The sequence below is a fragment of the Mytilus trossulus genome, chromosome 12 (genome assembly GCF_036588685.1).
Source record: "Mytilus trossulus isolate FHL-02 chromosome 12, PNRI_Mtr1.1.1.hap1, whole genome shotgun sequence".
Classification (NCBI taxonomy): Eukaryota; Metazoa; Mollusca; class Bivalvia; order Mytilida; family Mytilidae; genus Mytilus; species Mytilus trossulus.
The window spans coordinates 55,214,219-55,238,976 of NC_086384.1; the positions used below are offsets into that span (position 1 = coordinate 55,214,219).

The 24,758-nt window shown below is 33.9% G+C and overlaps 1 protein-coding gene across 1 annotated transcript; it reads left to right on the forward strand.

Annotated features, from left to right (window-relative positions):
- Positions 1-12,297: 12,297 nt before the first annotated feature.
- LOC134692593 (uncharacterized) lies at positions 12,298-23,915 on the forward strand. Its single transcript, XM_063553051.1, has 5 exons — positions 12,298-12,518; positions 13,062-13,139; positions 13,841-13,948; positions 20,713-20,922; positions 23,449-23,915. The coding sequence occupies exons 1-5, from the start codon at positions 12,347-12,349 to the stop codon at positions 23,877-23,879; spliced, it is 999 nt and encodes a 332-aa protein (XP_063409121.1). The 5' UTR covers positions 12,298-12,346; the 3' UTR covers positions 23,880-23,915.
- The last annotated feature ends 843 nt before the right edge of the window (positions 23,916-24,758 follow it).

Here is a 24,758-nt window from a genome sequence, read left to right on the forward strand (position 1 = left end):
ATCCAGTTTTTTGTTTTGGTGAACTATTTGGAAACTATTTAACTCCGAATCATTATATTTTAATACAATGTAGGTGCCCACTATATACAGGTGTTGGATGATTTTGGCACTCATTGTAACTACTATGTTGCCATGGAAACTACTCCAAAAAATTCAAAAATCTCAAAATGTTCCAAACTTAATGAAACTTCACAGTAACGATGAGCAACATTGGAAGATGTGGAATTTGGCGTTGGAATTTCCAAAATCGCTGTTGTTACCATGGAAACAATGCAAAAAGGTCAAAACTTTGAATTTTCACTGAACATTCTAGAACATCAATGTTTAATTTATTCTAGAGACATTAAATGGTATATGATTGTGGAGGGAAATAATTGCAGCGGGGGTTTGACTTTGGAATATTCAAAATGGCCGCCGTTACCATGGAAACAGCAAAAATACAAAAAACTTCAAAATGCTTCAAATTTATTGAAACTTATAACAAATGTTGCTCAGCTAATGAAGACTTGACTTTTGAGTTTGGAATTTCCAAAATGGCCGCCGTTACCATGGCTACCGCTCACCTGGCAATAGGGGAAGGGTGCCATCCGCTATTGCTTGCAATCGCAAATCTAGTTATTTTTCTTTTTCTTACCCTTTAAACTGTCCTACCATTTTTTTGGAAGCAGTAGAGGATGGAAATTTTATATTTTTTCTGGGTATGGGTCTGCATCATGGGGGTTGCAGAACCCAATGTCCATGATACCAGGGTGTCATCTTGGCACAATTAGGGGGGCTCAAAAATGGGTGGGGTAATTTTTTTTTTACATTTCCTAAATTTTCCACTGTATGTAGAGTAGATGGAATTATATATTCTCTTATGAATATTTAGAGACACATGTCTGCTTCAACTTGTCACTAATTTTATTTCAGTAGGGGGTCTCCATGGCATAATTTTAGGGGGGTGAATTTTCATGGAATATTCTAGAACATCAATGTTAAATTTGTTCTAGAGACATTTCATGGTATATGATGGTATATAATTATGGAGTGAACAATTTGCAGCAGAAGTGACACTTTGGAATTTTCAAAATGGCCGCCGTAACCATGGAAACAGCAAAAATAAGAAAAACATCAAAATGCTTCAAATTAAATGAAACTTATAACATATGTTGTGAAGCTAATGTAGACTTGACTTTTTAGTTTGGAATTTCCAAAATGGCTGCCGTTGCCATGGAAACTCCAAAAATGTGAAAATTTTCAAAATGCTTCAAAATTGATGAAACTTTAAACAAATGTTGCCTACCATATGTAGACATTGCTTTTGACTTTAAAATTTCCAAAATGGCCGCCGTAACCATGGAAACAGCAAAAATGTGAAAAAAATCAGAATCCTTTAAATTTAATGAAACTTTACACACAGGTTATGTGGCATCATGGATACCGTAAAACAATGATTTGGGGTCCGTTTTGGTGACTTTTGTGTTAGCATCCTAACACAGGATTACTTGTTATGGCACCCTCAACGGAGTTGGGGTGACATATTGTTATTCTACGTTTCTTTTTTTTCTTATTATGGCACCCTAAACGGAGTTTGGGTGACATATTGTTATTCTACGTTTCTTTTTGTTTTTTTTATTTTTATGTCACCCTGACGGAGGTCGGGTGACATATTGTTATTGTACGATTCTTTTTTTTTTCTTTATTATTCCACACTTTTTTGTCCAGACTATTTCTCGGAATTGCATGGACCAATGATGATGAAAGTGTACTATAATGTTAACCCCCATGTGAAGATGTGCAATCGGGGGTTGGCATTTTCAAGATGGCTGTCGTTGTCATGGAAACAGAAATAATGTGAAAAATCGGAAAGTGTTCCAAAATGAATAAAACTTTGTGGAAATATTACTTGGCATGATAAGACTTGAAATCCATCTTTGGAATTTCCAAAATGGCGGCCGTTGCCATAGAAACAGTACAAACATCCAAATTTTCAAAATGCTTTAAATTTTCGGAAAATTCGGAAAATGATGTATTGTAAAGTGAATTATGTTAATTCAATGTTAAAAGTTTCAATATGGCTGCCACTTAGTGGCAATTGGCGGACCAGGGTGACATCCGCTATTGCTTGCAATGGCAATTCTAGTTATGGCACCCTAAACGGAGTTTGGGTGACATATTGTTATTCTACGTTTCTTTTTGTTTTTTTTATTTTTATTATTATTTTTCTTCCACACATTTTTGTCCAGTCTGGAACTCTCATATGAATGGACCCAAGAAGATGGAACTATACCATAATGTTAACCACCAAATGAAGATTTGCTTTTTGGGGGTGGCACTTTCAAGATGGATGCCGTTACCATGGAAACGGAACAAATGTGAAAAAATTAAGTTTTTTGTTTTGGTGAACTGTTTGGATATGCTTTAACTCAGAATCATTATATTTTAATACAATGTAGGTGCCGACTATATACACGTGTTGAATGATTTTGGCACTCATTGGAACTACTATGTTGCCATGGAAACTACTCCAAAATATTCAAAATTCTCAAAATGTTCCAAACTTAATGAAACTTCACAGTAACGATGAGCAACATTGAAAGATGTTGAATTTGGCGTTGGAATTTCCAAAATCGCTGTTGTTACCATGGAAACAATGCAAAAAGGTCAAAACTTTGAATTTTCACAGAACATTCTAGAACATCAATGTTTAATTAATTCTAGAGACATTAAATGGTATATGATTCTGGAGGGAAAAAATTGCAGCGGGGGTTTGACTTTGGAATATTCAAAATGGCCGCCGTTACCATGGAAACAGCAAAAATACGAAAATTTATTGAAATTTAAAACAAATGTTGCTCAGCTAATGTAGACTTGATTTTTGAGTTTGGAATTTCCAAAATGGCCGCCGTAACCATGGCTACAGCTCACCTGGCAATAGGGGAAGGGTGCCATCCGCTATTGCTTGCAATGGCAAATCTAGTTATTATTATTTTTCTTCCACACATTTTTGTCCAGTCTGGAACTCTCATATGAATGGACCCAAGAAGATGGAACTATACCATAATGTTAACCACCAAATGAAGATTTGCTTTTTGGGGGTGGCACTTTCAAGATGGATGCCGTTACCATGGAAACGGAACAAATGTGAAAAAATTAAGTTTTTTGTTTTGGTGAACTGTTTGGATATGCTTTAACTCAGAATCATTATATTTTAATACAATGTAGGTGCCGACTATATACACGTGTTGAATGATTTTGGCACTCATTGGAACTACTATGTTGCCATGGAAACTACTCCAAAATATTCAAAATTCTCAAAATGTTCCAAACTTAATGAAACTTCACAGTAACGATGAGCAACATTGAAAGATGTTGAATTTGGCGTTGGAATTTCCAAAATCGCTGTTGTTACCATGGAAACAATGCAAAAAGGTCAAAACTTTGAATTTTCACAGAACATTCTAGAACATCAATGTTTAATTAATTCTAGAGACATTAAATGGTATATGATTCTGGAGGGAAAAAATTGCAGCGGGGGTTTGACTTTGGAATATTAAAAATGGCCGCCGTTACCATGGAAACAGCAAAAATACGAAAATTTATTGAAATTTAAAACAAATGTTGCTCAGCTAATGTAGACTTGACTTTTTAGTTTGGAATTTCCAAAATGGCTGCCGTTGCCATGGAAACTCCAAAAATGTGAAAATTTTCAAAATGCTTCAAAATTGATGAAACTTTAAACAAATGTTGCCTACCATATGTAGACATTGCTTTTGACTTTAAAATTTCCAAAATGGCCGCCGTAACCATGGAAACAGCAAAAATGTGAAAAAAATCAGAATCCTTTAAATTTAATGAAACTTTACACACAGGTTATGTGGCATCATGGATACCGTAAAACAATGATTTGGGGTCCGTTTTGGTGACTTTTGTGTTAGCATCCTAACACAGGATTACTTGTTATGGCACCCTCAACGGAGTTGGGGTGACATATTGTTATTCTACGTTTCTTTTTTTTCTTATTATGGCACCCTAAACGGAGTTTGGGTGACATATTGTTATTCTACGTTTCTTTTTGTTTTTTTTATTTTTATGGCACCCTCAACGGAGTTGGGGTGACATATTGTTATTGTTCGTTTCTTTTTTTCTTATTATTATATTTATTCTTCCACACTTTTTTGTCCATGCTATTTCTCGGAATTGGCTTGAACAATATTGATGGAACTATACCATAATGTAGACCACTACATGAAATTGTGCAATCGGGGTATGGCACCATCAAGATGGCTGTCGTTGCCATGGAAACGAAACAAATGTGAAAAATTCTAGTTTTTTGTTTTGGTGAACTGTTTGAGTAGGCTTCAACTTAGAATCCTTATATTTAAACACAATGTAGGTGCCCACTATATACAGGTGTTGGATGATTTTGGCACTCATTGGAACTACTATGTTGCCATGGAAACTACTCCAAAAAATTCAAAAATCTCAAAATGTTCCAAACTTAATGAAACTTCACAGTAACGATGAGCAACATTGGAAGATGTGGAATTTGGCGTTGGAATTTCCAAAATCGCTGTTGTTACCATGGAAACAATGCAAAAACTTGAAAAAGGTCAAAACTTTGAATTTTCACAGAACATTCTAGAACATCAATGTTTAATTTATTCTAGAGATATTAGATGGTATATGATTGTGGAGGATAATAATTGCAGCGGGGGTTTGACTTTGGAATATTCAAAATGGCTGCCGTTACCATGGAAACAGCAAAAATACCAAAAAATTCAAAATGCTTCAAGTTTATTGAAACTTATAACAAATGTTGCTCAGCTTATGTAGACTTGAATTTTGAGTTTGGAATTTCCAAAATGGCCGCCGTTACCATGGCTACCGCTCACCTTGCAATAGGGGAAGGGTGCCATCCGCTATTGCTTGCAATCGCAAATCTAGTTATTATTATTTTTCTTCCACACATTTTTGTCCAGTCTGGAACTCTCATATGAATGGACCCAAGAAGATGGAACTATACCATAATGTTAACCACCAAATGAAGATTTGCTTTTTGGGGGTGGCACTTTCAAGATGGATGCCGTTACCATGGAAACGGAACAAATGTGAAAAAATTAAGTTTTTTGTTTTGGTGAACTGTTTGGATATGCTTTAACTCAGAATCATTATATTTTAATACAATGTAGGTGCCGACTATATACACGTGTTGAATGATTTTGGCACTCATTGGAACTACTATGTTGCCATGGAAACTACTCCAAAATATTCAAAATTCTCAAAATGTTCCAAACTTAATGAAACTTCACAGTAACGATGAGCAACATTGAAAGATGTTGAATTTGGCGTTGGAATTTCCAAAATCGCTGTTGTTACCATGGAAACAATGCAAAAAGGTCAAAACTTTGAATTTTCACAGAACATTCTAGAACATCAATGTTTAATTAATTCTAGAGACATTAAATGGTATATGATTCTGGAGGGAAAAAATTGCAGCGGGGGTTTGACTTTGGAATATTCAAAATGGCCGCCGTTACCATGGAAACAGCAAAAATACGAAAATTTATTGAAATTTAAAACAAATGTTGCTCAGCTAATGTAGACTTGATTTTTGAGTTTGGAATTTCCAAAATGGCCGCCGTAACCATGGCTACAGCTCACCTGGCAATAGGGGAAGGGTGCCATCCGCTATTGCTTGCAATGGCAAATCTAGTTATGGCACCCTAAACGGAGTTTTTATGGCACCCTAAACGGAGTTTGGGTGACATATTGTTATTCTTCGTTTCTTTTTTTCTTATTATTTTTAATATTATTTTTCTTCCACTTTTTTTGTCCAGGCAATTTCTTGGAACTGTACGGACCAATGCTAATGGAACTTAACAATAATGTTAACCACCATGTGCAGATTTGCAAATAAGGGTTGGCACCACCAACATGGCCGCCGTTACCATGGAAACTGGTAAAATACGAAAAATTTCAAAATTTTCAAAATGCTCTAATCTTTCTAAAACTTTACAAAAATGTTAATAGGCATGTGTAAATCCGCTCTTTGACTTTGGTATTTTCAAAATGGCTGCTGTTACCTTGGCAATAGGGGAAGGGTGCCATCCGTTATTGCTGGCAATTACAAATCTAGTTAAGGTCTTTCCTTTTACTAAAGGGAAAGACCTTACTGTATTTCTTCTGATTATTATTATTATTATTATTATTATTATTATTATTATTATTATTATTATTCTTTTTGTTCCGCCAAACTTTGACGAAGTTAGCCTCCGTAACCGTAAGACTTGTCGCTTTCATGTTCACACTTTGTATCGGTGTCATGAATACCTATCCGGAACTCACCCTGTGAGTCGAAATATTTTGTCGGTTCGGAGTAATCCCTCCGAAACCCAAAAACCTTGTTATCATTCAAACTCCATAACCATAATAGGTAGAAAAAAAACAAAGGGTGGAATTTGTTCAGGAACAGACCCCGGTTCTTCGTTACATTTGGATTGAAAAGATTCAAGTACTCATTGATAGGGTTATGCCCCTATGAAAATTAACCGGTGTCGGTTGGCCACCAAAACTCAGAAACCGTAAGTCGTAGACACCTAGGATCTTCACCATTCATCATCAATTCATGTATCTTTGAAAAAAACCTCAAGGTCAAATTTGTATTTTGACCTTGACCTTTGACCTAACACCTTGTTATGGGATAATCTCAGAAACCATTATACTTACAGAAGTTTTAAATAGTGGAAAATGTTTGGGTCATTACGGCGCAACTTTGTTACATTTTGACCAAAGAGATTTGACCTTTTTTTAAGGGGCATAACCCCTGTTTTAGGTTTCTGAAAAGACAAAATCAGCTTTTACTATATAACCAAAGGTCCTAGACCCATGGGGTCTTCAGTAATGACATTGGGGACTAATGACCTTGAAAAAGGTCAAAAGGTCAAAGGTCAAGGTCATGTCCCAGATAGCGAATTTAGTGTTTTTAACCTCATATAATGGATTTTTAGTGTGTTTTCAAGCTTTGTACGGTTGACCTTGACCTTTTCAATACATTCTACGTCTATTAGAACATGTATTTTACATTATAAAAGGAAAGACCTCTCAATTGTTCAAGAACAATTGACAGTTTAATTATTATTCTTTTTGTTCCGCCAAACTTTGACGAAGTTAGCCTCCGTAACCGTAAGACTTGTCGCTTTCATGTTCACACTTTGTATCGGTGTCATGAATACCTATCTGGAACTCACCCTGTGAGTCGAAATATTTTGTCGGTTCGGAGTAATCCCTCCGAAACCCAAAAACCTTGTTATCATTCAAACTCCTTAACCATAATAGGTAGTAAAAAAACAAAGGGTGGAATTTGTTCAGGAACAGACCCCGGTTCTTCGTTACATTTGGATTGAAAAGATTCAACGACTCATTGATAGGGTTATGCCCCTATGAAAATTAACCGGTGTCGGTTGGCCACCAAAACTCAGAAACCGTAAGGCGTAGACACCTAGGATCTTCACCAATCATCATCAATTCATGTATCTTTGAAAAAAACCTCAAGGTCAAATTTGTATTTTGACCTTGACCTTTGACCTAACACCTTGTTATGGGATAATCTCAGAAACCATTATACTTACAGAAGTTTTAAATAGTGGAAAATGTTTGGGTCATTACGGCGCAACTGTGTTACATTTTGACCAAAGAGATTTGACCTTTTAATAAGGGGCATAACCCCTGTTTTAGATTTCTGAAAAGACAAAATCAGCTTTTACTATATAACCAAAGGTCCTAGACCCATGGGGTCTTCAGCAATGACATTGGGGACTAATGACCTTGACTAAGGTCAAAAGGTCAAAGGTCAAGGTCATGTCCCAGATAGCGAATTTAGTGTTTTTAACCTCATATAATGGATTTTTAGTGTGTTTTCAAGCTTTATACGGTTGACCTTGACCTTTTCAATACATTCTTCGTCTATTAGAACATGTATTTTACATTATAAAAGGAAAGACCTCTCAATTGTTCAAGAACAATTGACAGTTTAATTATAAATTCATTTCTTCAACGAATACTCATCAATTTTTTTTTATAGAAGATAAATTAATAATATTAAAATGTTTTGTTATATGTATATACATCTAAGTAAAAAATCATGTTTGTCTCTTTATTTTTAGTCATAGCGTTGTCAGTTTATTTTCAATCTATGAGTTTGACTGTCCCTCTGTTATCTTTCGTCCCTCTTTTACTTGATAACATATTTTGAGGTAAATTCCAGGAACATCGAAATGTTTTCGGTTAAGATCTGGAGATCTCCATAACTATTTGGTTGGGTTGGGGGTCAGGAGTGGAGCCCCGGCTGAACAAAGAATTTATATTTTTTGAAGGGCATTTGATATCATTTTGACCCAGTTGATAGGCTAAAATACTGGAGGCTGTAATGCGCTTTCAAGGTTTTATTATTAATTTATAAGTTGTTGTATATTTAGATTTCTGCAAACAAAAACAACAAAATAAAACAAAAATCGTTTAACAATCTTATACAATCTTGTTTTTAATTTAATCTACCAATTGCAAATAGATATGATTAATTGTCATGTGTATTAGTTAATATGCACATATATCTGTTTTTTTCTGTAATTTTTCTCTGTTTTATTTAATATGTCCCAATTATTCCCTATTCTCTATATTTTAGCACGCAATAATTTCTAAGCTCAAAATGTTTGGAAAGCTTTCTCTTTAATAACTTTTTTTTTAACTAATCATTCGGTTTGTTTTTGTCGAGCCTTCGACTTTAGTCGAAAAAGCGAGACTAAGACCCCGTTCACAATAGCATTTTATTTAATCGATCTAATTTGAATCGATCTAAATAAACCAAGTAGAGTTCACATTATCCTTAATCATAACGATCTCTATTGGTCTAATCTGAACCACTGCGTTTACACTTCAATTAAAAACGCAATTGATCTGACCTTTTTACCCGTCAAACTGTAAGCATTGTGTATCAATAGAAATGATTTGTGAAATTCATGTAATACACCGATATACATACTTGAAAGAAAGTAAAAGTTATTGTTCTCTTGAATCACAAGTTAAATTTTTGATACCGGTGTTATTGTAGTTTTTATACGACCGCAAATTTTGAAAAAATTTTCGTCGTATATTGCTATCACGTCGGCGTCGTCGTCGTCGTCGTCGTCGTCCGAATACTTTTAGTTTTCGCACTCTAACTTTAGTAAAAGTGAATAGAAATCTATGAAATTTTAACACAAGGTTTATGACCATAAAAGGAAGGCTGGTATTGATTTTGGGAGTTTTGGTCCCAACATTTTAGGAATTAGGGGCCAAAAAGGGCCCAAATAAGCATTTTCTTGGTTTTCGCACTATAACTTTAGTTTAAGTTAATAGAAATCTATGAAATTTTGACACAAGGTTTATAACCACAAAAGAAAGGTTGGGATTGATTTTGGGAGTTTTGGTTTCAACAGTTTAGGAATTAGGGGCCAAAAAAGGGCCCAAATAAGCGTTATTCTTGGTTTTCGCACAATAACTTTAGTTAAAGTAAATAGAAATCAATGAAATTTAAACACAATGTTTATGACCTCAAAAGGAAGGTTGGTATTGATTTTGGGAGTTTCGGTCCCAACAGTTTAGGAATTAGGAGCCAAAAAGGGACCAAAATAAGCATTTTTCTTGGTTTTCGCACCATAGCGTTAGTATAAGTAAATAGAAATCTTTGAAATTTAAACACAAGGTTTATGACTATAAAAGGAAGGTTGGTATTGATTTTGGAAGTTTTGGTCCCAACAGTTAAGGAAAAAGGGGCCCAAAGGGTCCAAAATTAAACTTTGTTTGATTTCATCAAAATTGAATAATTGGGGTTCTTTAATATGCCGAATCTAACTGTGTATGTAGATTCTTTATTTTTGGTCCCGTTTTCAAATTGGTCTACATTAAGGTCCAAAGGGTCCAAAATTAAACTTAGTTTGATTTTAACAAAAATTGAAACCTTGGGGTTCTTTGATATGCTGAATCTAAAAATGTACTTAGATTTTTGATTATTGGCCCAGTTTTCAAGTTGGCCCAAATCGGGGTCCAAAATTAAACATTGTTTGATTTCATCAAAAATTGAATAATTGGGGTTCTTTGATAAGCCAAATCTAACTGTGTATGTAGATTCTTAATTTTTGGTCCAGTTTTAAAATTGGTCTAAATTAAAGTGCAAAGGGTCCAAAATTAAACTAAGTTTGATTTTAACAAAAATTAAATTCTTGGGCCTCTTTGATATGCTGAATCTAAACATGTAATTAGATTTTTGATTATGGGCCCAGTTTTCAAGTTGGTCCAAATCAGGATCTAAAATTATTATATTAAGTATTGTGCAATAGCAAGTCTTTTCAATTGCACAGTATTGTGCAATGGCAAGAAATATCTAATTTCACAATATTGTGAAATAGCAATTTTTTTTTTAATTAAGAGTTATCTTTCTTTGTCCAGTATAGTAAGCAAGAAATATCTGCAAGAATTTTTTTAATTGGAGTTATCTTTCTTTGTCCAGAATCAACTTAAATCTTTGTTATATACAATATACAATGTATATTCACTTTTTACTACCAACTGATAAATTTAAATAATCTTTACCATTCAGTGATAACAAGCAGTTTTTTTACATCATGTATTTAAATGAGTAGTAATTGTTGCAAACTCCATTAGAATATTTTAATTGAAATTAGTTTTGGAATTAGGGAAAGGGGGATGTGAATAAAAAATTGGGTTAAATTTTTCTCATTTGAAATTTCATAAATAAAAAGAAAATTTCTTCAAACATTTTTTTGAGAGGATTAATATTCAATAGCATAGTGAATTGCTCTAAGAGAAAACAAAAATTTTAAGTTCATTTGAATACATTCATTCTGTGTCAGAAACCTATGCTGTGTCAACTATTTAATCACAATCCAAATTTAGAGCGGAATCCAGCTTGAATGTTGTGTCCATACTTGCCCCAACCGTTCAGGGTTCAACCTCTGCGGTCGTATAAAGCTACGCCCTGCGGAGCATCTGGTTTTTATTTTGAAAAAAAGAACTGTAGCAACAAAGCTTCAACACGACGAAATACTGCGGTTCCTGAAAAGAGAAAAAAATCAACATAAAAAATGAAGATTCATATTTCTCGAATCTATGCTACGGCGAAGACAACATGTTTTCAGTTTGTTTTAAAAGCCTGTTAAAAGAGAAATAAGGTTTAAACAACGAACTTCTGAGACAGTTTTGCCGCTGTAGATGCGCATACGTTATTTTCGATTCAATCGTACTAGTTTAAACCGATCTTTGCGTTCACATTTAAAGAAAGATCGGTTTACTTTAGATCGATTCAAACTAAACTACCTCTTTTGGTGTTTTACTTTAGACCGATTGAAGATCGGTTCACAGCGTTCACATTGGCCCTTAAACCGATCTTAAATGAATCGGTCTAGTTTAAATCGATAAAAATGTCATAGTGTGAACGGGGTCTAAGCGATCCTACATTCCGTCGTCGGCGGCGTCGTCGGCGGCGTCAACAAATATTCACTCTGTGGTTAACGTTTTTGAAATTTTAATAACTTTCTTAAACTATACTGGATTTCTACCAAACTTTGACAGAAGCTTGTTTATGATCATAAGATAGTATCCAGAAGTAAATTTTGTAAAAATAAAATTCCATTTTTTCCGTATTTCACTATAAATGGACTTAGCTTTTTCTGCGGGTAAACAAAGCATTCACTCTGTGGTTAAAGTTTTTAGAATTTTAATAACTTTCTCAAACTATCCTGGGTTTGTACTAAACTTGGACAGAAGCTTTTTTATGATTATAAGATAGTATCGAGAAGTAAATTTTGTAAAAATAAAATTCCATTTTTTCTGTATTTTACTATAAATGGACTTAGTTTTTTCTGCGGGAAAACAAAACATTCACTCTGTGGTTAAAGTTTTTAAAATGTTAATAACTTTCTTAAACTATCCTGGGTTTGTATCAAACTTGGACAGAAGCTTATTTATGATCATAAGATTGTATCCAGAAGTAAAGTTTGTAAAAAGATTACTCCGTTTTTTCTATAATTTACTTTTAAATGGACTTAGATTTTCTGACTATCATAAAATAGTAACAAGAGGAATATTTTTATTGATTTTTTTCCTCATTGTTGTTGAGCCTGCGATTTACAGCAAAAATAGGAACCCTTACAATTTTTTTTTCCATTTTCCTCTGTTATGTGAACCCCATCGGGACCCTCATAAATGACATTAACAGGAAATTGCAGAAGCCATATACATGTATAAAAACCCGATACCCACTAAAAAGCCATTTGAAGCGCACATTTGTAAAAATAGTACAGGAAAAATGAAGGTTCAATTTTTAATAGTATTTTTTCTTGCAGCTGTTAGATGTCAGGCGACAGAATCTGTCCTCGATTTGTTTCCAGAATTCAAACAAGCAATTGGTGGCCTTCAAACGAGAATTGATGGCCTTGTTAGAGAGAACAAAGTATTGAAAGCAGAGGTTGATAGACTTGGTAAGACATGTATTGCTCTTAAAGTTAAACATTCAAAATATCTAAGATAAAAATAAACAAATAGAACGATTATTAATTTATGAATATGTGTTACAAGCAACTCAAATCAAAACATAGAAAACTAAAGACACGAACCTATCAAATCAGGTAAAACCGATCTCAACATTTGATATGATATTATTTTGCCCTTCTTTTTTTTTTATAGAATTATAGATTATCGTTGGTCATCTCAACGAGATTGATTTTCTCGCTTGAGCCGGTCACGGCGAAAGCGAGAAATGCAATCGAGTTGAGATGGCCAATTATAATCTGTTTATCGCTATTTTACCTATGACAACGTTGTCAATTTCATGTCAATTTCATTAGCAACGGCCACGTGGCTCCTTAGTTTCTAGTGATAATTTTCCATCTCAAGCGAGTAGCATGATATGAAAAATTATCACAAAAAAAGATCAAAGGAAAAATCCACAAAATAGCGATAACATAGTATATCAGTTAAATATGTTTGGTTAACTCTATATAATGGACGGTGTTTATTTTTAGGTAAAGCTGGATCGGGAAATACATACACCAGATGGGGTAAAACATCATGCCCATCAACTGCAGCTCTTGTGTATGAAGGTTGGTATAATTATCTTTATAGCTCATGTGATATCACACCCGACATGAGTCTTTTAAATTGAGAATGTTTCAAACGTTACCATTGTATTCTTATTCAAACCTTTGTTCTTCTTACATTACAATTTGATTCTTATTCATATCTTATTTATCCTTCATTACCGCTTGATTTTTATTCATATTATTTATCTATAATCATCGCTTGGTTCTTAACTTGACTTTGTTCATCTAACATTGCAAATTGATTCTCATTTCTATCTTCGTTCATCTAACAATGCGGTTTAATTCTTATTCATAACGTTATAAAAATATTTTGGTTGAATTATGCAAAGGATTTGGAGCATTTTGTAATTGTTTTAGTGATATCCTTTTCAACTGACAAGCCTATATTTAGGGATTTTTTTTTAGAGTTACCGGATATCTCCTTCCATCTAGTGGTATTATATTTTGTCCAATCGTACGTCCAAAAGTCATACAGGGTAATGATCTTAATAGGCTAACATAAGGGTGAAACGCCATAGAAGTTCCACGACGATTATGTAAATATGTCAAAATAAAGAATCCCAAAAACGAGCTTTACGTATGATTCGTCAAGCGTACTAAGGTCTTATATGATATACATTAACACAGATCACTTCTTTTAACTCATAGATGTAATGTTTAAATGTTTTGTTTAATTTCCCCGATATCTATTTTTTTATTAGGATATGCAGCAGGCAATGCTAAAAACGAAAAAGGAGGTGGAGCTAATTTCTTGTGCCTTCCGAAAGACCCGAGTGGCGTAGGTATTCGGATAGTAAAGCAACTTGGATAGGACGTATATTTGGTGTTGAATATCAGATAAAAGACAACTCAGTCTATTCCACCTCGTTCCATGATAAAGAAATGCCATGCTCAGTATGTCTTATAACAGAAAGATCAACGTCCTTAATGGTGCCTGGAAAAGTCACATGTCCTACTGGATGGACCAAAGAGTATACAGGATATTTGATGTCCCAAGCCATCGCGGGTAATCGTCAACCTTCGGAATATATTTGTGTGGATGATAATTTAGATGCCGTTGACGGTAATAAGGCCGATAACGACCAGGGAAATGTTTACTTGGTTGAAGGTGTGTGTGGAAGTTTAAGGTGTCCACCTTATGTTGGTGGCAGAGAGCTTACCTGTGTCGTCTGCTCGGAGTAAATAAAAAGATCCAAGTACTGATCTCAAGCGGTAGTCTCGTATTCACGGGTGTCATTCGGTTTATCGAGAGAAATGGGCGTGAAAGAATATCTAACGGCGGTCAAGTATTGAGAGACGATCGTGAAAGTTCTGGTAACGGATCGTGAAAGACATTTAATCGAGAAGACATATGAAAGATCAGTAAATATTCTAATTTGATTAATTACACAGACACATTTACGACAAAATAAAACTGTCTGTCAAAATGGTTCAACATTATGATCAGTATGTCAGAATATCCAGTTTCAAAAGTACATAGTTATTACAAAACGACAAAAGGCAGATTGCTTCTCGACATTTCAATGACATAAAAAATGTAAACAAACACGATTTTTTCACAAATTCGACTAAATAAACTACGTTTATCAAAATAAGGGCATTGTATTTGAATTAATTAAACGGTTCTCATAGTTATTTTGTATAAATATAATCTGAAACTTGGTAAATAAAGAACTATTCACACAAAATTGATTTTTTGGATCGTGAAAGATCACGTACCGCATTTTTGAAGATCGTGAAAAGGATCGTGAAAGATCTGATGCTACGAAGACGTTCATGTTGCTGACAGTGCGTGTTTCAGAATGAAGCGCGAAATATAAATCAAACGTTTAATATTTTTTATGGCTAGCATTATTCTATACAATAGTTTATTTTCTTATCTAAAGACCATCAGAATTGGCTCAATTTTATATTTTGAAATGATATAGTTATCAAAATAAATGTAATGTTGATTTGGTGCCACGCAAAAAAAGTAAATTTATATTATCCACCAATGTATGTTAGTGTATACTGCAAGTTGTTACACCCGGCACTTGAAACTTTTGTTTTAGATCTCAAAGAGGAGCTAAAATGAACTGCTGCGCATAAAAACAATCCATATCATCGCTTTCTCGGGTTATAAGCGGGGTAACAGGAAATTTTTATTTGTACAAGTACAAATAGTTATCAAAGGTACCAGGATTATAATTCAGTACGCCAGACGTACGTTTCATCTACACAAGACTTACCAGTGACGCTCATATCAAAATATTTATTAAGACAAACAAGTAAAAAGTTGAAGAGCATGGAGGATCCAAAATTCCTAAAAGTTGTACCCAATACGACTATGGTAATCCTTAGTTTTTCGAAAAATTCAAAGTTTTGTAAGAAATTTGTATCAAATGACCACATTATTGATATTCATGTCATCACCGAAGTGTTGAATACGGGGCTGGTGATACCCTCGGGGACGAAATGTCCACCAGCAATGGCATCGACCCAGTGGCGTAAATAGTTATTAAAGGTACTAGAATTATAATTTAGTACGCAAGACGCGCAAATACTAGTACATTAAAATTATTATTTGGGCATTCGTGAACATGTTGTTTGTAAAATAGTTGGATGATTGTAGGATGAAGTTTTTTATCGTCATGTAAAGTACTCACTTATCATGAGTTATAGGATACCCATATTTTGTATATTGGATCCTATAAACTAAATGTCCGTCAAACAGGATTCACCTGACTCTGAATTTGCCTCATTTCATGGATGAAGATTCATTTTAGTGGTCATGTCCGTATCGAGGATTCGTTAAGATTTAGGATAACTGTCTGTTGTTATAATTGTAAGGTGTATATTTTCGACTTGTGCAAGGTTTCAACTAACATTGAACTCATTATCATGCATCATTCGGCAATGTTTGTTTTATGTTGTTTGGCCTTTTGAATATATACATGTATGCAATAACGACAAGGTGTTTCGTGTATGGTGTACATGTCTGTCTGCATGTTTCTTATATGACCATGATGACTTCAATTGTGTTTGATTTATTAAATGATAGAAAGATGTCTATGTCTGGCTGTCGGTCAGGGATCATATACTTTTGACCTTATGTTTCGAATTAATTGGCAAAGCATAACTTTTACATTTGTAAGTTTCTAAGGCACTGTAAGGATCGGAACACATTTATTTGGTGTACGGGATATTTGTAGAGATCTGTATGGCATGGTTCATTTGACCATGGCCTTTTTTTTTTATGAAACATTGATAATCTTAAGCGCATTTGACACTTCTAGTAAAACCCTTGATAGTATAGACGTTCAACACATATACTATCATAAGTAAAGCAAACAAGACATTACAGCATTTGCGCTTTGATATTCTATAATATGTACTATATAGTTAAATCAATTTTTATCTGCGTTGTTTATAAAGAACTTATAAAGTTCTGTTGCACACAATGTTGGTTATCGTTCAATCCAAAACTACACATGAAATGTGCTGTTTTTGCTATGATTTTTTGTTTGATGGATAACATTTTGGTTTAAACGTTGCATACTATCCATATTATTGTCTAACTAGTGCCGGTGTGCCTGAAGTGCACTAGACTGATTCACAGAGCTGAATCTTTCACACTTATTTAGACACGTTATTAGTTGGTTTTTTTTAACTTTTGAAGTAAAGTGTTGAATAGAAAAAAAAGATAATAGCTTTAATGTTCATCCTTATCAAAATAGTTACAGGCTTCAACCACTTGCAGATTTATCAAATGGTACTTAGTAATAGAAAAACTGATTTCTGATTACTAGTATTAAGTCTGGTCACGCATTTACTTTCACGATCGAAAAAATACGTTGCCTGATCTTTCACGATCAAGTTTGATTGAAATTCAACAAATTCAAGGTTTTCATAAACAAATTAACGCTTTTAATGGAAGAACATACTTTAATTTTACTGTACTATCAGATACACCAAAGATTAAATTTCAAACATATCATGATATTCTGAAATATGACCATTATAGGTACACAAAGCGTGTTATTTTTAATTAATTTCATAGACACGCATTGCGCCTTTTGTGTTTTTTCAAAAAGTACCTCATATTTTCTTGATCTTCTTTCACAGTTATGTTGAGGAAGTTAAACCATTTTGATAGACATATTTTTTTGTTCTGATTTGTTCAGCGTTTTGAAAATTAAGCGATTTTTTCAAAGATTCTGAACTAGAATGTACAATAAATGCCTTTCACGATCCGTTACCAGAACTTTCACGATCGTCTCTCAATACTTGACCACCGTTAGATATTCTTTCACGCCCATTTCTCTCGATAAACCGAATGACACCCGTGGTATTGCACATATTTAAATCACGTTAGAACTATTGATAAACACATATAAGTACTTTTTTTTTAACATGATTTGATCAAATTATTAAAGATGTAATTTGCAAGTACTCTGATGTAAGCTTTTGATACTGTTTATGTTATTTTATTATTCGATACAAGTGTGGACACAGATCAATGTGGATAATGTTTGAATGTTTGACGGTGTTTTCTGATAAAAAAAAATCTGTTTTTCGCCCCATAGTGATCCACAGTGACAGCCATCTTCAATATCAGACCAATACCAAACATTAAAAATGTGTACTGTTGTTTTTTTTCAATATTTAGGTTTTATGTTCAAGATTATCTTGGAGTAGACACTTTTAGTACACAATATATGGATTACCAAATGATTCTGTTAAAATGAGATCCACTACTTTGCTTTTGGATAAAAAAAAATACTAAAAATTAGTAGAGGAACACATAAGCTGCATTTCTACATTATATGTAACTTTGATATGCAAGATGGTTTACAAGAACCTGTATGTATGTTCTTCTCGTATGGTTCTAATTATGTCCATTGTGGTGGGCATTTCTTACTTGGAACACTGTAGTCAAGGATCATCCCAGTATCATTAGTGAAATATTCCCTTTACATGTTCGACATTGTTTCTTAGATGTCTAATAGTTCAAAGTGATGATAATACCTGGCATGTACATGGGACTAGATGAGCAAGAAAGTACACTTCTGTAACAGTTGTATCATACATATATTTTAATTCTTTCTTTGAAATTGTCTTTATCTTAGATTCTCCATTGCCTGATTGAAGTTATATAAACATGATAAAAGACAAATTTACCAGAATGCGTGTCAGACGTAAAAGACTATGCGCATAATAACTTTAACAGGGGTGTTTGTGTTCTTCAAAACAGTGTTATATCCACGAAAATTCGAATGAATGATATGCTTTATATATTAAGTATTATAATATTACTGAATATGCGTTCCGGTAACGATCAACGTTATTTTTTGGTAAAAACAAATAGTGGTCATTATAGTCAGATTTTGGAAAATGTTAAGTTATCAAAATTTATAGGTTTTAAAATATAAGATTATATGATATTTCGTTTGTGTAAATTATGCTCACAAAAGTACATACATAGACCATGTCAGAATCGAATTTTTGCAGCACTCACACTTCATTTTAAAATGCAACGGCTTCTGGCAAATGTCTTGCAAGAAGTCCAATGTCGGATTTTGCCGCTTTTTACAAATAAGTTGGAATTTGCGACGCTATATATATTCATTGAAAAAATAGATTAATTGCATGCTTCATAGTGCTTTTCCGTAATTGTGCTTTAACTTTGCAAAACAGCTACATAGTTTTTAATAATTTGCGTAGTCAAAACGACTACGTTTTCAAAGAAATGAAATGTCTTGCAAGTTTGTCCATTGGACGCTTTTCATACGTTTTCAACGTTGTCTGTTTGGGGTACGCTAATTATGGTGGATCATCTGTATATAGTTCCTCAGACAGAATTTTCTTGATGGTCAGATACTATCAATAAGACCACAAACTATAAAAAAAAAATCCGATGACTGGGGTTGTTTGTTTAAATGAGGTTCCTAAGTTGTGAAAAATTTGTATCATGAGAGGATAAAAAATCCTCTTTTTTTAAATTTCAAATTTGGGAGCGTAAAACTTCGATTTATTTTTTCAAGATTCATATGTATAGAACTTGAAAGTGAAAATGAAATTGGGCCTAAAGCGTGCCATTGGCTATATACCTCTCCACATCATACAAAGCTTGTAAATATGAGAAGAATTATAATTTACCTTTTATTTCTGACCATCGTTTCATTTCTTAATCTAATTGTACCGCTATTAGTAAATTTGAAAAAAATAAACACATTTTGACGTCATACGTTGTAAATCTTGTCTAATTCATTTATATTCCTTGATGATATGCATTTTCCTATGTTTTGAGTTAATTTGAAGTAATGCTAAAAAAACTTCAATTTCTCAGGCCAAAAACAGGCCTTATATATTCCCCTTCCTCCTTGATTGATAATCTAGCTTACAATTACTGGTCTGTATGTTTTATAATGAGGTCAATGCCATGGATACTCTGGAAAAATAAATTTTCCTACAGCCAAGATTTAAGACAAAATTCAAGATGTCACTACTATCTGACAGACGAGTATCTTTCGAACATATGAATAATGTTATTTGTAGAATTATAATACATGTATCTTGTTATTCAAGGGACCAAAACGTAACCTTCAGCTTCAGAACCATATCTACATTTGATAACATACTTGCTAACATATTTTGAGGAGAATGCCTTTAAAAAAATCAACAAGGAGTCTAGTTGTTGATCTAACAAGATTTTCATAATTGGTAAAGGACCAGGAGGCGAAGCCCCGCCTGAACACGAATTTATTCTATTAGAAGGGGCATTTGATAGTGTTTTCAGATTTACGATTCCGGGTCATTGCTTTAACGGAACACGTCAAATAAAGACAATAAAATTGAGAATGGAAATGGGGAATGTGTCAAAGAGACAACAACCCGACCAAATAAAAAAACAACAGCAGAAGGTCACCAACAGGTCTTCAATGTAGCGAGAAATTCCCGCACCCGGAGGCGTCCTTCAGCTGGCCCCTAAACAAATAATACTGAGTTCAGTGATAATGAACGCCATACTAATTTCCAAATTGTACACAAGAAACTAAAATTAAAATAATACAAGACTAACAAAGGCCAGAGGCTCCTGACTTGGGACAGGCGCAAAAATGCGGCGGGGTTAAACATGTTTGTGAGATCTCAACCCTCCCCCTATACATCTATATAACCAATGTAGAAAAGTAAACGTGCACTTTTCTATCCTTAGCTATCATTTTTTAGATAGAATAAACAGACTTTCCCTGAGAAGTGCGCCGATTCCAGAGAATTAGAAAACAAATACGGTATTAAACCTAGTAGAGAGGTAAATATAAAGCATTTATGGCTAATGCGATATTATGTTTTTTTTTATCAGCAGTCGAATTTTAATTTCTGTATAAAACAAAAACTACAAAATATGAAAACTTATCGTATAAAAAATTTGCTACCTATAGCCAATCAAATATTATCTGGTTTTTAATTTTAACTGTAAATAACAAGTACATATAAATAATATGCATGTACATGTATATTGGTTAATATGCATGTAAAGGACATCAACAGGAAATAGCAGTAGCCTTATATAAACACAAGGCCCGATAACAAGCCACTAAAAAGAGTGCATCTGTTAAAACAGTACATAAAAGAATGAAGGTTCAATTTTTAATAGTATTTTTTCTTAACGCTGTTCGATGCCAGGCGACAGAATCTGTTCTCGATTTGTTTCCAGAATTCAAACGAGAAATTGGGAGAATTGATGGCCTTCAAACGAGAATTGATGGCCTGGAAAGAGAAAACAAAGCATTGAAAGCAAGAGGTAAGACTCTTAAAGTAAAACATTTAATGCATTCAAGATTAGAACATACAATAAAACGATATAAAGCGGTTAATTGTGAAAACCTTAGGAAAACCTTCTTTACATAAGTGTTCATAAGTATGCTCTAAATTTGTATTCAAAAATTTCATCGGTGACTTTTTTTTATATTATAAAAAAAAAGGTACAAATAATCTTCATACGTATATAACCTAATGTCATTAAAATAAAAAGAGGGGTCCATGGACTCGTTTTCAAGTTAATTCAGTCTAAATGTTAAAAATGTGAAGAAAAATGCATTTTTTTCCCCGATACGTCACAGTTTGGCGTCGCTAAAAATAACATTTTACGGTTAGCAACGTCATTCATTATCTCCCCTGTAAATCTATCGTATGCCCTAACGTCAGTATCTCTCCTGTAACTGTATCGTATGCCCTAACGTCATTATCTCCCATGTAAGTGTATCGTATGCCCTAACGTCATTATCTCCCATGTAACTGTATCGTATGCCCTAACGTCATTATCTCCCCTGTAACTGTATCGTATGCCCTAACGTCAGTATCTCTCCTGTATAGATCCCTCGTTGATTTATCTTGACATTTTGGTAAAAGGTAAATTTCAATGTGTAATTTTAAAATATGCAAAGAAAAACGATCCTCCATGACTTTCTTTTTGAGATAATTTGGTTCGAAATTTGCATATATAAAAAAAATCCCTTAAATTTCATAAATAAGGACTTTTAAAAAAAGTAATAAAATTGAAAAGGGGAAAGGGGAATGTGTCAAAGAGACAACAACCCGACCACAGAAAAAAACAACAGCAGAAGGTCACCAACAGGTCTTCTATGTAGTGAGAAATTCTCGCACCCTGAGGCGTCCTTCAGCTGGCCCCTAAACAAATATAGACTAGTTCAGTGATTATGAACGCCATACTTATTTCCAAATTGTACACAAAAAACTAAAATTAAAATGACACAAGACTAACAAAGGCCAAAATCACCGGGCTCCTGACTTGGGACAGGCGCAAAAATGCGGCGGGATTTAACATATAGATAGATATAGGAAGATGTGGTGTGAGTGCCATGCAATGAGACAACTCTCCATCCAAATAACAATTTAAAAAGTAAACCATTATAGGTTAAAGTACGGTCTTCAACACGGAGCCTTGGCTCATACCGAACAACAAGCTATAAAGGGCCCCAAAATTACTAGTGTAAAACCATTCAAACGGGAAAACCAACGGTCTAATCTATATAAACAAAACGAGAAACGAGAAACACGTATATATTACATAAACAAACGACAACTACTGTACATCAGATTCCTGACTTAGGACAGGTGCAAACATTTGCAGCGGGATTAAACGTTTTAATGGATCCAAACCTTCTCTCTTTTACTGAAACAATAGCATAACATCACAACATAGAAAAACATACGATACAATATTTGGCAGACTTAATGTTTGTTAGATCTCAACCCTCTCCCTATACCTCTACCCAATGTAGAAAAGTAAATGCATAGCAATACGCACATTTAAAATACAATTCAAGAGAAGTCCGAGTCTGATGTCAGAAGATGTAACCAAAGAAAATAAACAAAATGACAATAATGGGGGGGGGGGGGGGTATGACCTTTATCGGGACTCCAAGATCGGGTGTTTTAGGCTCGGGATTTCGGGATTTACCCTTTCGGGATCCGGGAATTCTTATTTTCGAATTTCGGGATGTCAGGATTCGAATATATTTAAATTCGGGACCTCGGGATTTCGTGTTTTTAAGCCCGGGATTTCGGGATCAGAACCCCTCCTACCCCCCCCCCCCCCCTCAATAATACACAAATAACAACAGACTACTAGCATCATATGAATATCAGGTACAATCCTTCCCATTAGGGGGTTAGTATCATATCATCATAACATATATGAGAATATAACTGTGCAATCCCATTGGTCACATTTTTCTGGTTACTGGTAACTCGTATAAATAAACAGGTAACCAGATGAATTAAACCAATGAGATTGCACAGTTATATTCACTTCCTAAGTTAACCGGAAGTTTAGTCCTACAAATTCAATGGTCTGGAAAAAGGTCAATAATTCTCATCTCAAGTGTGTTATTCTGTTTGAGGGGTATTCTCAAGGTACGTGACAGTTGTTTCATTGTAAAGATAAGTCAATTACCGAAAGACTGGTGTACTTTTATTCGTGAACAAGTCAAGGGAAATTAAAAAAATATTGGTTGAAGCGAACAGATTGAAAATTTCAGTTAGCTACCTTGTGTTTTTTTTTGTACTGGTATGGATAGTAAACCCACATTGACAGAAAAAAGTGCCTGTGTTGCTATATGCGAAATACTGATATTTACCATATATCAGCTGCTTGACATTATATGAAGGCTTTTTAAATTTAAAATTTTTATATAATAAAATAAACAATTTGGAATTTTGATATTTTAAAACTTTGATCAAAATTCCAAAAATCTAATATTTAAAAAAGTGTTACACGGACCATAATGCCTAGTTTTTGTTTCAGATTTATCAAGACAAGTAGCTTTCACGGCATATATTTCATCCAGTATAAATGGAAACAATTTTGGGAAAGGTCGAACAATGATATATGATAAAATCGTTACAAATAAAGGCGATGTTTACAACAAGAACACCGGTAAATTCACGGCAAATTCAGATGGTACGTATGCCTTTACCTGGACAATTAACGCTGGATGGAGTCCATCCCACGGTGAAGTTACCATTGAACTTATGAAAAATACAGCTCAACAAGGAGTGCAGAACGTTGACACCGAAAGGGATTATGATAATGCGAGCTCCACCGCTTTCACGGTTATAACACTTTCTGCTGGAGATGTTGTATTTACCAGATCCAGTCCTTATGAAGCTCCTGAGGGAAATTTAAGAAGTGATAAGTTCGGTAGATGGACCTTTTCGGGATGGAAATTATTTTAAAAGAAAATTAAAATTCTAAATTAGTTTTTGAATATATATTCTGAATTTTCTTTTCATTTTCTTTGTCCTTTACTAAGATAACTAATGAATGTATTAAAAATAAAATAAAATAAACGAAACGAAATTATAAATTACAGCAAAATGCCTTGAGGTTGAAGGTAATATCTTTGGTTAGCTTGCTTGCTATCTGAACCGTGAAGTCATTAATAAGTTAGGTATACTTTAAGAGTAGACTAGTCCAGGATTACCAATCTATCAATCTTGGCTCACACCGAACAACAAGCTATAAAGGGTCCCAAAATTACTAGTGTAAAACCATTCAAACGAAAAAACCAACGGTCTAATATATGAATTAAAAAAAAACACAAAAAAAACAAAAAAAAAACGCGCATCTGGCGTATTAAATTATAATCCTGGTACCTTTAAATGATAACTTATTATAGTGTTAAATTTTGAGAAAAAAATATTTGATTGATATTGTGGAAAATTTAAAAAAAAAAATCTGACTGAGAAACAAAAACATTACCCCCTTTTCCCTGCTTGAATTTAAATGGTTGGCCCGCAACGCAAAACAACCATCCGTTTTAAAACTATTAACTTAGAGGAGAAACAGTAAATATATATATTCAAGTTATTGGTTTGACAAAGTCGAGTATCAACCCACAACCCCCCTTTTTCCCCGCACTTCTTGTGGTTTCTGTTACTCATCACTGGAATGTGTCTAAGGGTTTGAATTGACAGAATGGATACTAATGGAACAATACTAATCAGGAAAAATGGGCCAGAAAATAACGAAAAGAGAAAAATAGGCCAAGAAAATATAGAACACAGAATAATAGGGAGCTGTTTGGTATACTTCAATAAGGCAGTAACCTAGGC